Source organism: Prorops nasuta, unplaced genomic scaffold (assembly GCF_024137725.1).
Source record: "Prorops nasuta isolate Cenicafe-Biocafe unplaced genomic scaffold, Cenicafe_Pnas_1.2 PNAS00027, whole genome shotgun sequence".
Classification (NCBI taxonomy): Eukaryota; Metazoa; Arthropoda; class Insecta; order Hymenoptera; family Bethylidae; genus Prorops; species Prorops nasuta.
The window spans coordinates 41,605-56,987 of record NW_027116824.1 but is presented as its reverse complement, the minus strand read 5'-3'; the positions used below and the strand labels follow the sequence as shown (position 1 = coordinate 56,987).

Sequence of the window (15,383 nt, the reverse complement as noted above, 5' to 3'; positions counted from 1 at the left end):
GCACGTAGCAGGCTGCATTTGCTTCGTGCACGGCCTTCGATCGACATCGGAGAAAAAGAATTTCACAAGCATCGGAGAAGGTCAAGAAGGAGGAAAAGAAACCCCGAGCTGTAGCGAAAGGATGCACAATGCAAGAGCTCGGAGCTCTCCACGTATTGTGCTTTCCCATTGGCTACTCTCGACGCTATTCGTGATGCAGAACCATTTGGAATTCCACCGATTCTAACCGATCCTGTAGAGTATATACGCGATCGATTCGTCCCGGGGAAATAAAACACAGCGGCGCGTCACTTTTTCCAATAATATCTCGTCGACCGATCTCCAAAGCGAACGATCGACGCGGAAGCGGAAAAACGTCATCGTTTGTGACGTATCCCATTGTTGCTCTTTTTGACTTGCTCAAATTGGGTAGGTGCGAAGCCCCCTGCGGTACAATGATAGAAAGATGATTATTCTTTTAGAGTGTGATCACTCCAGGAGGGTGCTACCACCCGGGGTCCAAACTCAAAACGGAATATAACGATTGTCGTGGTGAAAAGTTTGAGTCGCTTCGTGCGTAAGGCTGGTAGGCTTCGACTAATTGATTTATACTGTATAGGAATATAAATAATGACGCTGTACATAATAATGATATTGTGATATATATATATATATATATATAGAATGATGAATTAACGAGGCACTTTGATTCTTTTGTTACAGCGGTGTATCAGAAGCGGCTGAAGAAGGAGCGAAAGGCGAGGAAACAGATCCAGGAACAATTGGATTTGGAGATCAAGAGGCGTACACAGCTGGAAGAGGCTCTGAAGGCCACAGGAGCATCGTTGGAGCAAGTCAGAGCTATCACGGGTGAGTCAAGTTCGTTGCTGACGTAGAAAGAGAATCCTCGGACACGGCCCACGTGATTCGTTGAAAAATTGCTCGCGAGTCTCTTTCTCTATGCGCTACTTTAAAATGCAATCAGGTTTAGCCGATCAAATTCATTACTCAAGATGTAGATTCGCCAAGTACGTGGGTGGATTTTCGACGGGATTTCACTCGGCGTTTACCGACGATTCGCCTGGCAAGTGCCTCAGGTGCTGGTGATCTCGGAATGAATTAATTAATTCACCGAGCCAAAGCAAACAGACTGACACCCGGCAGAATATGATTCCTTACTTATCCCCCTGTGCCGGCATACTTCCACCTCGCCTTCCCTTCGTTCTTTCCTTCATCCCCCCTCTCATTCTCACTCTCCTCTCTCTCTCTCTCTCTCTCTCTCTCTCTTTCCGAATCTCTGTTTTCCTGTCGACACACGAGCGAGGAGAATCTATATATATATATATATATATATACACTACTCTTCAAGATGTTCCGCGTTTCGCGGAGGAACGCCCTGTGAAGTGTATATACACGGGAGTACCGGCGGCGTCGGCACGCCACCCTTCTTCCTGTCACTACCAAAACTCAAAGGCAAAACCCTTTAAGTGAAATCTCTTATTTCGATATAACGTTTCGTGCGGGTCGCTTCGCCGTTTCCGATGCAAAGCGGTCGTTGCATGATTAACCCTGTCAGTTTCATACTAATTTCGAATCAAACGAAACCCGAACTCTCTGCTCGTGCACTGCCGTTACCAGGGCGAAGCGGAGGAGAAAAAAAGAAGTATACAGAGCGGAACAGGGTATCCCCCTCTCCGAAACGATCAAGCATGCCTCCGCGATAAGTCGGATTATATTCGCTCGCTCTTCTCGCTAACTCGCGTCGCTTGACGGACAGATCGCGTTATGGCAACGATTCTAATAGATTTCGCCTAAACGAAAACGTCTTATTCCGGCGTGTAACCTTACGTTTCTCGCACAGACGTTCGTCAGTTTATACCGTACGCCAGTCTCCGTTACCGCTACCTACTGATTAACCCTGTCACTCGCAGAGAGTTACGATACTAATTTCGAATCACACAGAACACTACTTACGGCTCTACGACTTCCGAAACGATTTCCTGATGAGGGGAGAGTCTAATGGAGATATTCTCTGCCATTTAGGAAAACGATTAAACGCGTTGGGTAAATTGGAATTCCTTGCATATTTTGTATATATATATATATAATTGTTTTTATATATAGGAGCGTTAGTGAATAAATAAGCGCAGGTTTGTTCTGACGAGAGAAACATTTCGATTTTTGCAGAGAATGTAACAGCGGAGGCTCGTACAAGTAGCGAACCACCAGAGGCGAGTCCAGTACATTCGCAGTCGCAGCAGCCAGCCTCGCAGCAACAGGCGTCGCAGCAACCCCTTCAGCAGCAACAGGCAGCTGCCCAGCAATACAGGGAAGCACAGGTGCCGCGTCCTTCTCAGCAATCATCGACGCCTGAGAAGCCAGCATGGGGCTACGGACTGGACCTCATCGGTAGCCAGGCATCGGCCTTCTGGCAAAACTACCAAGGTCAGTCCGTTTACCAACCTGTGTATACCCTTCTTGCCTCCGAGTCCTTCCCTTCCTCTTCTGTGTTTACTCTACACGCGCACACACACGTTTAGGCTTCCCTTCGAGTAGCCCTTCTCATCGACTCGCACAAGGGTTGTGTCTCAAGGTTGCAGGCGATCGGTCTAATTTGCTAGATTCGAAAATATTATATACAGAGAAGATTGCGATGAAAACTGTCGGAGCGACTTGATACTCTTCCTTTATACGGGATTTGAGGGGCGAGCGAGCCCGAAGCGAGAGAAATCCTTTAAAAGGGGGAAAAAAGAGAGCACGGTGGTACGCTAATTCGTATAATCGCGTTTTCGTATTAGGATCCACTCAATTTTTCTGATCTTTCGGTCGAGCAGTCCCTGGATTCGAGCGTAAAAAGGTAGTTCTGTGTAAAGGTGAATCAAGATAGAGGAAGGGGAGGGGGAGGGGTGTCCGGAAAGTCTAGCGTGAACGTGAACGGGGAGAGGGACGAGGTGTGGGGAACGGAGGAGTATGGGAGTTAAGTGGGAGGGGAAGGGAAGAAGGTGGGCGAAGGTGAGAGGGAGAGAGAGAGAGAGGGGGGGGGGGGTGAGGGAGGGGGAGGGGGTGGAAGAGGGGACGGGACGGAGTATTGTCGTGCGGATATCGTGCAAAGTAAATTATTCGAAAGATCTCGAGCGAGAGCAATCACGCCGGGGGCAATAACAACCCTGTGTACGCGCGGGGGTGGAGGGTATGAGAGGGGTGGCAGGCAGGAAGGCAGCGGGGCTAGCCTGATGTGGAAACACGGGGTATTTGAATAGGGTCTCTCATCCACCCGGGCATCATGATGCGGAATCCATTTGCAATAAACAACGGAGATTCGGAAGAGAGGCAGGGTGGGGGGAGATGGGGAAGTGGGAGAGATTGGGGAGTCGGTGTGGCATCAAGCATCGCGGGGGTGGGTGGGTGGGTGAGAGAGCGGACGTCGCTACTACGGGCAAAATGTTGTTGTCTGATGAGGTAGGTAGGTAGGTAGACGCTTACGCCACCGAGGGGACCTCGGGGCCATCGTGTCTTCGAGTCATGCATTCTATACGAGCAGAGGCACTCATTTTACGCCCGACGCGAATCTCGCGGCTTCCAAACTTTTCGTTAATTAACAAACGCTCGAAGCTTCGCTAGAAAATTTCGAGAAAAGGCTCCGACCAGCAAAATCCCATAAACTTTTTCTCCCGCCTGATTCGCGTTCGAAAAAAGGAACCACGGTCGGAGGCCACGGTACGCGTAAGCCAAAAATCAACTTTTTCACGGCTAGCTAGGATTTAATCCAGGGAAAAATTTTTTATATCGCTGGATGAATCGTAGGCGTTGGCGGAGCTTGGAGTAGGGGAGAAAGCTGGAAATGAGCGCCACTGCGCGTAATGCAGAGTTTATGCACATCGCTGGCAAGTAAGGAAGGAGCCGTAATTTCCCCGGCGGCCACCGTGGCTCTCGGTGGCGTTGCCTGTTTCTCCACCCCCCCCCCTTTCTCGTGGAAGTCCTCCTCCTTCCACAACATCTCCCCGCGGCACCACCATCTTGATTCGCGTTGACTTCTCTCCTCCTCCTCCTCCTCTTCTTACAAACACTCACACTTATAAACATCCCTGCAGCCACACGACTATGTGTGATTCCTCTTACAATCTACCATCCTGCTCGCGCTACGACGCTACGAAGTACTCTCCGCCACGCTTTAATATTCAGGCTATATGCAATAATTTCGCAGCAACCATAAACTCCCCACCTTTCACCAGGAGACTATACTTACTCTTCACGGTTTTCTCTTTCTCGGTTCTACAAGCAGCAGCAGCCACACAACGCACTCCTTTGGTCCCTCTCTTCTCTCGCACGAATGCTCCCTACCTTTCCTTTGCGATTCTCTCTCTCTCTCTCATGAGTTTCCGCACCTCCCAGACATGCCACAACGACTCCACACTGCCTCTTTTATTTCTCTCCTCCTCAACGTAATCCTATAACATATATGTATAACAGCACTGCACACACACACTGAGGAAGATTGCAACGCTATGCGCACCACTGTGGCTTTATCCATCCTGCGACGACCGCAATCACTTTAAATCGCCGCCTGGCCGACCCTTAATATTTGATGAGCACTGTCTACAGAATTTCTCTTCGCGAGCGATCTCTAGTAATCTAATGGGCGCGAGGAGTCTTCTTACGCGCAATACCTACTTATCAGAATTTTCCCTTCCGCCGGTACTGCCCTCTAGCCATCTTCCAATACAGTAGTGGCTAACGTAGTGCTATAGCATTGAAAATTAATGCCCTACCCGCAGCTCGAAATAAACATCAATTTGCACAAGCCCCGGGATAGTTTGCTTAATTCGATAGGTTATTTTAATTCAATCGTCTCGCACGATAATCACCGTAAATTAATTATAAAATTACCAAAGAACATCGGGAGAAGGATGTATATATTAAAAAGTAATATATATTCGATATCGGAGCTTTATTCGTGTAGAAAATTCGCGAATGGCGACAATTTGCATTAGCATAGCTGGAAAAACAGACGTGCGTGGCATCACGCGAAAGACAATAACGTGGTTGGAGTGATAAAGCGTGACGCGTGTGTACGAGCAATATAAAGGTCGAAGGAAGGCAGTTAACCTAGGGGCGTGCGAGGGTGGGGGTGGGGGGAGGTCTGGGGAAGCTGAAAACGTCCCTCATCGTGAATATATCCACAAGACACGACGTGGTTTTCCGGCGAACGAACCAGGACACGAGAAAGCTGGAGGGTGAGAGAGTAGAACCGAGCAACCGGTAAAGCTTCTATTTATACGCTGGGTAGCTTCCGGGAGGGGGGAGGAGGGGAGGGGCACGTACGCAAGGCTTCGGCCCACCACGAGTGCCCCCAGCAATATTCGCCTTGCGTTACCACCGCGTCATCATTACGAGGTGCGATTTCGCCCTTCGCTCTTTCTCCCATTCCCGTATGTATATATATATATATATATATATATGTATGATATAATGTTTCCGCCGTAGGAAAATTATCCAGGCAAAATTTTCTTTCGTCCACATCTGAGATTATATTTTATAGGAGGGGGGTGGGGGTGTCTGTTTTTCCCTCTGTCCGGTTCTCTCAGAACTGTTTCTCGAACAAACACAATCCTGGCCTTCCATATCGTCTCCCTCCCTCCCCCCCCCCTCCCACCCCCTCTTCAAACAATTTCAATCTTCCGGACGAACGGCGTCACTTCGAATGGAAAATTCCCTCACGCCACGTACAGTATTCGAACGTAATGAACGGCTGTCAGCGAGTGTCCGCTATGAATTTAAACAAAAACTGTTGTACATAGGAGGATAAAAACACTTGCGGATGCTTCGGCGCTGAAAGCAGCGGCAGCAGCAGCAGCAACGCGAAAGCCTTGTTGCTTTTTCTGCTCTCTTCCTCAATTTGATATTTCGATCTTTCCGTAATACGAAATTGCTCTGTCGTAAATAACGGTGTTATTAAGAATTAAAATATTCGAGGAAAGTATGATTATAGTGCAATAAGTAATGGGCGCCATTTGGCCAATTGGATGCGGCTTTCATAAACTTCCGTTTAGTCTTGAGCCAAAAAATACTGCTTTGCATTCAAGAACAGTTTCGATGAGGGCTGCTCGTAACTTATGACTGTTTCTACTATGCCGCCTCGGGCGACGATTTAGAGGGCGAAGCGGGTTTCTAAGGGGATTAATTTCGTTACTAGAGTAGAGCTTCGATGTGAATGCCAAGCGCAAAAGAGATTTACACGTAAGAGGAAAAGGGCCTCGCAAAAGAAACATCTCAAGGAGTAAACTTGCTTGCCGATGGAATAATCGACGCTGCAAATTGATCGAATTTTCAAAATCGTGCAGGCCGCGCTTATATATACATATATATATATATAGTTTATATCTGCGTGTATTTCCTGTAAGGCAAAAGATTATTATATTTTAAGCGTGTACTATAAAAGAAAGAAGAATGAGGAGTGTCAAGAGCGGCTGGCGAAACAAAAAGAAGGGTGAGCCGCCGCCCGCGGAAATTTGAAATTATAAGATTCTGAATTGGAAAGTCTATGTGTGTGTGTGTGTGTGTAAAAGAGAGAAGAAGAGAGACGCCTGGCGCATATAGGGCGTCTGCTCTTAACGTTCTTTTAGGTTCGTCTGCTTTTTGTGTCGCCGTGCTTCTCCGTGCAGTTCCTTGATTCATACAATTTCACGCTCGGCTTGCTGCTCTGGCGCCCTTCCCCCCCTTCCCCCCCCCCCCACCCTCTCTCACCCCTCTGCCAATCGACTGTTCCTCTGTTCTCTGTTTTACATAAAGATCAGAACATTAAAAACGCGCCACTATACACGAAATCAGTCCCCCCCCCCTTCCCTGTTTTTCCTCTTATCCCCGTCGGGGCTTTTCATTTTTCACTACTCAGAAGCCTTCTTCTTCCTTTCACAGCGAGCCAACCCCCTTCATTCAGATTCTCAAGAGCATCGTCGTTCGACCGATTATCGTTACTACGCTGCGATACGTAAATTGCTTCTTAGGCTCCTCGCGAAAAGAACATCTCGAGGACCCCCTCTTGCTTATCCGACACCGTGTAATCGCCATTCCCAGTCGTGTCAACTCTCCATCTCCCTAAAATTCGTCTCTATATATGAATAAAAATTGAAACCATCACCGGTAAAGCATATATATATATATATATATATATATATATATATACAAACGTTGAAATCCCTCGATGAAAAACTCTCGTTCCTCCCGCACTCTTCCTCTTTTAATTATACCCTTATTACAAAAATGAGAAGAAGAAGAAGAAGAAGAAGAGAAAAAAAGAAATAGGAGTACAAAAGGGCCCGCGCTTAAAATGGAGAAAAATTGCATTCTAAGGTCCGTATCGTTGCGGAGAATCGAGGCTTGTTCGAATTCTCGCCTACGAGCGGGCAAAAAAGCATCGAGGCGTTGATCGGGCCAGAGCGTCGGACAATGGGGCTTTGCCAGCACAAAGCGAGAATTTTTCCAGTCCCACTGGACACTCGCGAGAGCTTTTTTGTTTATTCTGGCGCATTCCTCTGCCTTCATATCAGAGTTGGCCGTCTCTTGCTTCATTGTGCCTTAGTTAATTACGTCTGGATAAACGCCGCGTCATACGGCAGGAGGCTCCCTTTCAGCCAGTGTTGATGGAAAAAATCAACGCGATTCCCCGGCAATACAATACCAACCGTTTAGATCCGTGGAGCTTCCTCTGAAATTGTTTTCATTGTGCCAACGATTTGTTAAGGTGTGTGTAAGACGGGTAGCGAAACTATTAGTGGCAGGTCATCCTCTTCTCGCTGCGCGCAGCCCGTACACAAGCTACTCTGCAGCTTTTTGCGCATTCGATCGCGTTCTACTGAATTTCGGTTTTCACCTTGTGTACAATGCATGGGAGGAGCGTGTGTATACTTCTTCTCACTGCCACTTCTATAAGTGCAATAAGAAGAATTTCAACACGAATTATTTTTTCCATATAGAAATTCAGAGTTTGTACAGGGATCGTTAACTGTAACGACAATCGTATGACGATCGTGCTAAAGGGTTATAAAGGGGGAGGGGGGGGGGGGGGGGTACGAGTGTTCCTCGTGCATCTTTCAAGCGCACGTTATATACATATATATATATATATATATAGCTCCCTTAGCTGTAGGCATTATATCTTGAGCAGTTAAATTGTCATTTGGATATCAAAGGGACGAGAAACACCCCGCGCACGGATAAGGGCGCGAGAGGTAATTTGGCTCAGTGAAACGCAAACATTAGCCGTCCGTGAGGCCGTACTCGCCTGCGCGCACGCTCGCACAGCTTTGCTCGGAGAACGCGCACAAATTCACACCCACGAAACAGCCCTCAGCTATTGTTGTTCAAAGCATAATGGAATCTCGGTCCCGGCTCTCGACGCTAACCAAAGAGGAGCGAGCGAGAGAAAGCAAAATTCGTATTGGTCCCGTTTACCGCGTACCACGGTTAACAGGGACTTAATGGCTTCGCAATTGGATTTTACCATTGCTCTTTGCCGAAGAAGCCGCCATTTCACGCTTACCGATCAAATCCATCCCGCTCCCTTCTACGAATCTGCCACCTTCAATCTCCGATTCATCATTCGCTTTGCGCGACTCTCCTCGTCTTCCCTTATTCGTTCCTCGACCCGCGTTATTACTCCGATTATATTTATTAACCCGTGTGAATACGTGGAGGAACACTCGGCTGATAATCAAACCACCCGAGAGAATCGTTGCATTCAAAATATCACTTAGCCATATTTATGCGTATGTGTAGGTGCATGCACGGTGGAAACGCGCGCGAGGAAAAAAAAGGAGGATTATTCGAGCGAGGCAACGAGGCGTGGCGAAAAGGGCCGAGGTCGTCGGTTAATTCGGTGCGATATCATTAAAGGGACATTTTCCAGTTTTCACCCTAATCCTTGCGGAATTCAGTGAGCAAACGGCCGTGGCCCTTTCACGCCTGCCTTCATCCGTTATCCACTACTACTCGTCCCTTTTCAACTCGCTTTCGCTGTGGCGCATCAGCGAAACCTACAGTCCCGTGCCGCTTGCTTTTCCACTAATTACTCCTCCGTTTCATCCTTCGCGTGAATTCACGCCTCGATAGAGTCCACTGTTACACGTCCATCTCTTGCCAAGATAAATCTATACGCTTTGCGATAAGCTCGGTCTTATATATAAAACTCTTATATACACTTTGTATCGCCTGGGCTTTAATGCGAGACTTTAAATATCGCTTATATCGATAACATTGTAATAAAATATTTTGCAACGCACGGAGAAGAGTCTTCTCATATTTTAATCGATAGGAATAAACTAGAGGGAATAACCGGTATAGATTTGCGCAATTATTGCAAAGATCCTGTGGCTATCTTTATATATATATATATATAAAGTAACATATGACTCTGGAAGAGAGGCAAGTTGGCATGTGTGACGAGTATACAAGGCACTAATTATTTTCTTCGATTATCAGTCGTCCGGGTGAGTGTTGACACGGCTGGTCGGTACAATACTGATGAGGTGATTCGGCTTGCACGTTGTGGCGATTAGGTTGAATTTATTGCGACGCGACGATAAGCCTTACAAAGCTTTTCGTCCCTCTAAAAGTAGCGTAAGACACGACTCATGTTAACATTATACAACCATTGGCGCCTTTCGCAAATGGCTCCTACGTATACATACAGCGTATACTAAATTTTAAAGACGACGACGACGACAAATGGTAATTCTCAACAATGCTCCAATCTTGTGTTCTTTTGTCACAGAATCACTGGTGCAGGAGCTGGAACTGGAAAGAAAATCGCGGCAGCACCAAGCGGCCGAAAGGGACCAAGTAAAGTCTCCTCTTCAAGGTTCGTTGAGCTAAAGAATTTCTCTTGAACGATCCAAGTGAGACGCGTTTCTTTTAATGCTATATATATAGAAATTTTCATCAGAAAATTTCGTTATTTCGTGGAATGAGATTGTTGATCGTGAGAGGGATGTGAAAAATGTGGTACCGAGTGTTGCAAAGAGGGCTTATTATTTTTGTTCATTATTATATAAGGAAGTGAATTATTTTTTGGGAAAATATATATATATATATATATATGCAGAGTAGGAAGATGGCACGTTCCCAGTCGTCCATCTTGCAGCCCCTGATCGGTCTTCCCCATTCAAGTTAAATCTACGCGTTGAACAACGCGCGGAGGAGTTTCTTGCGATCGAGAATAAAGTTTCGATCTTTAATTAGAAACTCCGTAGGGTCGCTCGATGGTAAACTGCAGGTTGAAGAAGGGAAGGGATCCGAGAAGGAAGTTGAGTTTGGAATCTGTGAGACCCGTTTTCTTGCAACGGCGTCAGCGGCACACGCCGGCAGATTCGAAACTTGGGCTTCTCGCGGAAACTTGTTCCAAGTAAGTTTTCAGCACGGCAAAAAGTACATCGTAGCGCGATTTCAATGTTCCAAGGCACCGGCGCATTACGTTGCACGTAAATAATCGTTTTCTTACGTCCGAGGCTACGTCGCGGTCTCCCCCTCTCCTCCCCCCTCCTTCGTACACACAAGATCCTTAACGAGTTGGTCCTTAATTGGTTGCGTCTTCCTGTGCGATTTAGCTATGCCGTGTATATACATATATATTTGCTTCTTGACAATTCCTGCAGGAACAAAACTGCGTCCATTGAGTATGTCGACTCCTCGCAAACGCGTTAATCCGACCGAAAACCTTTGTTATTCCGCGCCAGATATACTAATGAGATTTTTCTTCGGAGAATGAGCGTCGAGAGGGCGAGAAAAAGAGAGAAATATCAAAGCGAGCCCGTAACTCGAATCAAAAAGACTATTAACGTGTAGTCTTTTTCAATCATAAGCGACAATTCGATAAAAAGTCAAGTGGCGGCTCGATCTCAAAGGGTCCCGAGAGACCGATGACTCGACCGGTTTTGTATTTATGAACGGACCTGATAGGGCCCAAAAAGCCTTTACATGCTACGAGCTCTCAGCTCTTTTCATCTCAGCTATCACTCTTCCTTTCTCGACTTATCCAATAATTCACTTTCCTTTTTCTTTACCTTTTCACTCTTACTTTTCGCTCCTCTATTTTCTCCCGCGGCTCAATTTATTTGTTACACTTTTTGCATTACGCTCTCCGGCAAATTATACACGCGCTCGTATTACGCCCGAGTGTTCGATAAATTCATTAGACCTCTTGCGATTTTAATCATCGACGTATCTAATCGATCTCCCGATTGGTTTCTGCTATTTGGCGCTCGGCACCGTTCGTCTCCAGCGCAAAATATATATATATATATATGTATAGATATAGTTTAATTAGCTATATATACGTGGGGCACCACACTTCCAAAGGAACGACCATAGAACGACCCAGCTAGGATAACGCCCTTCCCTTTCGAATCACCGTCGCCGCACACACCACCTTCTTGACCCGAAACGAAAACGTTACCCCCCCCCCTCCTCCCCTCCCCCTAACCATAAGCTACATCAATAGCAGCAGCAACGGCATAGCTTCGATCGATAATCCTTCTGCATAGAATATTAATCCACTCGATCAAACTCGAGAGACTGTCCATCCGCGGCCACTCCGATACGCCGTACCACCCCCCCCCCCCCCACCTCTTCCCTCCCTTAATCTCCCTATCCGGATTTACGTTTCCAATTAATAACCCGATATATCCGATCTTGCAGGCGGATTTCATTGAGAAAGAAAAAAAGGGAGGGTGATGGTCGTATGGGGGAAACAAAAATTGAAACGGCTACAACTTTTTTCCGAATAAACGAGTGTAGTATACTCCGAACGTCGGATAGAAATTTAATCTCGACTGCAGCGGCACAGGGAAGCTCCGACCATCGGATATTTTATAATCTAGCAATGTGCACTTGCTCTTTATTCCCTTTTCTTATATATATATATATATATATATATATATATATATATTGAAAGCAAAAAAGTAACGTCCTCTTATATACCTCGGTAACATCTTCGATGAACATTTCTTTCATCGAACAATTCTTCCACAAGGTTATATATACTCTAAAATAGACAATTGAATCGTTGCGATGAGTTATGAAGATTGCATCTGGTGAAATTTTGTTTCAGAATCGCGAGCGGGCTACTACAAGAACTCCGTTCTGTTTACGAGCGCGACCTAGAAGAGGCCGGAAGAGAGTCGGAGAGGAGCAGCGGAGCATTTGTCGAGCAGCCGAAACGAGTGAGATTGGTTGCCAGAGCAATCACACATACACACACATACGACAGGTGAAAAAGGATGAACGTAAATTGCGAGGAAGGACCATTCGTTGTCAGCAGAGTGTGATCGTTCGGACGCGAGTGCCCGCTCGAAAGTGCATCTCAGCTACAAAACGGATCGAGAGCATCGAAAGTGTCCGAGAGAGCAACTTCCGGTTTCCATCCCTGAAACAAATATGGACTATCTTTTTTCTCGCGCGGATTGAAAACCGTGCGGGAGCCAGTCTCTTACGCACCGATGCCACCACACCCACCGCTCCTGTCGGTGCAGGCCCACGCGCACACACACACACGGTCTGCACTCGAACGAAACACGACAAACGCGACAAGTCGACGCTCTTCAAAGGTCACGCCAGACAAACATGTGCAATAGTCGATAGACGCTGTATTCTCTTCAGGATGCAAAGTTCGAGCGTTCGCTCGGATAAACACTTGTATTTTCTTCGAGACGCTTTCCTTAAATATTCAATAATTTCTGAAATTTGTCGGATTTTTCTTCTGGTCGATCGAGGCAATCGGAGTTCGACAATTTTCTTCTTCTACCTAGGTGCGCAGTATAAAAAACATATCAGCATTGTTTCTTTAACTCTTGACCTCCGAAATTAATTAAATTAAAAGCTCTACGCGAGATTGACCGTAAGTCACTGCAATTGTTGATCGCGAAGAATCCTTGAAATTTGATGAAATGTAGCGTGAAACGTGGATTGTTTTGGAAATTATTTTGAAAGAATTTTGTAAAATCGCACAATTTTTATCAGAGTCTAAGCGAGGGGAGTGTGAGTGGTAGGAGGGGGTAGAGAGAGAATGTGGTGATTGAAAAATTGAACTATCGATCAGGGTCACGTGACTTTTGAAACGCAGAGATTTACCCGCGGAGGGGAAAATGGTAACGAAGCGGGCAGAGACGTGCGAAGAGACGCGTATAAGGATATTTCTAAAGACTGTTTGAGAGTGCGTGCGCGCGTGCATGCGTTCCTAGAGGTACCTATCTCCTAAATACCAAGCGAACAATTTAATTAGCTAATTGTTTTAAGATAAACACGACCCGTAACGCCTTAGCGCCGTCGTCGTGTCTGACAACAGGATGTGTTAATTTCTCGAGTATTATTATTATTATATTATATCATATATTATATTATTATGATTATTATTATATTAATATTATTATAACGATATTATTTCTATTTGAATCGCTAAAGCGCAAGGCGTGTCGTGGTCGTTCCTAATGTTAAGCAAGAGCGAGAGAGACAGATAAAGACAGAGAGAGAGAGAGAGAGAGAAAGAGAAATTGCGTATGTACGTGTGTGTGCGTGAAAGAAAACAGAGAGAGTGATAATACGAAATCATGCGAACGAGAGAAATAGATAAAGAATGAGAGTGCATTAACTTAAAAAAGTGTAGCGTACGAGAGAATAATTATAATCAAGAGCGAGAGAGTACTGATCGACATGTAAATTTTGGAATGAGAGAGAGAGAGAGATGAAAGATTTCTACCGAGTCGCGCACCAACTTATCGGTTGACCCACTCGAAATTTGGGACCAGCCCTGACACGACTCGATCGATCTTTGTAAACGACTCAGACTCGTACGAAAATACACCGTATATAGAACCACCCTTTTTCGTTCCGACACTAAAAACCTCGCCCATCGACGTACGTATCGAGGAACAGGCGTGTGTTAGTCGTAAGACTGAGCTGGTTTCGAGATAGGAGGCTCCTTTCGAGAGAAACAATGTACCAAATCGTAATGCGTTATCGCGTGGCGTACGTGTGACGACTCGGTGGTGTTGTATCATAGACACGGATTAAAAATTAAGTAGACCGAATGGCTGGGAGAGCGAGCGTGAGATTCGTATGGAATTTGCGAGTTGCGTGATACGAAGCGGCTCGAAGCCGAAATAGCGGAAGATGAATGCGATGAGCGAATGAATATACGTGCGAAGATTCCGGAGTGTAGAGAGAAGGGGAGCAATCGGAGTATTCTCCTAGCGTCTTAAATCGTAACACCTTATTTATATATAAATAACTTAGCTACTACCGAGAAACAAATAAGTCTAATCCATATTGCGTGTGTCCCGCGACTGCATTGGCCGCCCGCGTCCGGTGAAATATTTTCGTTGGCTCGAGAAAATCCGAGGGGTGGGGGTTGTACGAACTGAAACACGACATGGCACAAACGTCGAGCGAGAGGATCCAAGCAGCGAGAATCGAATCGCGAGCTTCGATCAACGGCTAATTATAACGATAACTTCGTGAAATATTTCCCTGACGGACGTTTACCCGTATTTAAGATCCTTGTACAAAGTCTTTTGCCGTAAGGTTCTTGTGTTGTAAAGTTCACATAATCATAGTGTCTAGGTCGTATTCGGCTAAAGCCCGTAAAGACGATGCTAAGCGTAGAGAATGAGAATTTAATCACCGATAGCTGATCTGTATTTGCCATCGCCACTATCAATTTAAAGAAGAAAATCGTGGATTAGGGGGGAGGGTGGAAGGGATGTAGGCGCAATATATCCATAAACACTTTTTTCGGCCAAGAATCCGATACTTTTATTCGGTTCTATGTTGTATTCGGTGTGGAGCAAACCGAGAGCAGCGCGTAGGGAGAATTTACAGATGCGATTCGTCGAGTTTACGCACAAGTAGCGCGCGCTGTGAAATTGTGACACTGTATCGGGGATGTGGCCGAGCGTGAATCGAAAATCGTTGGTGAGACCTTTCGGCACTTGGCGAGGCAGTAGTTGAAGATTCTTGTCCGACAAATAGCTATTTTAATTTTACACCAAACGGGACGAGAGTGAGAAATTTGATGATGCAAAACGCGCGTAGGTAGGGGAGGGGGGGGGGGGAGGAGATCGTTTTCGCCTGTTGTACATCAGCAGCGACGATGTCGCGACCGGACTTATACAATCTAGTATCGAGGCAAGAAGTGTATTCATTGTAATTCAGCATTATTACGTATAAATAAATAGTTGTTATTGTAAATCTCGTGTACCATTCTTTATCTTCCCCTATATATGTATACTTTTTCTTCTTCTCCCTAAAAACTGTTTCCTGCTGGAAAAAAATTGTCCAAGAGTTATCACAATATATATATATATATATGTATGACGGAACGGCGAGACGCGAAAGTAGTAAAAAGAGTACGTGGC

The 15,383-nt window shown here is 45.9% G+C and overlaps 1 protein-coding gene across 3 annotated transcripts in view; it reads left to right on the top strand.

The window, feature by feature from the left end:
- The window catches only part of dac (dachshund), a 195,793-nt gene extending 180,743 nt beyond the window's left edge, over positions 1 to 15,050 (top strand). For all 3 annotated transcript variants that reach the window (XM_066742286.1, XM_066742284.1, XM_066742283.1), the window contains 4 exons: positions 703 to 849; positions 2,167 to 2,424; positions 9,749 to 9,835; positions 12,083 to 15,050. In XM_066742286.1, the coding sequence (XP_066598383.1) occupies positions 703 to 849; positions 2,167 to 2,424; positions 9,749 to 9,835; positions 12,083 to 12,135 (545 nt within the window). In that variant the 3' untranslated portion in view covers positions 12,136 to 15,050. The remainder of the gene's footprint in view (positions 1 to 702; positions 850 to 2,166; positions 2,425 to 9,748; positions 9,836 to 12,082) is intronic.
- The last annotated feature ends 333 nt before the right edge of the window (positions 15,051 to 15,383 follow it).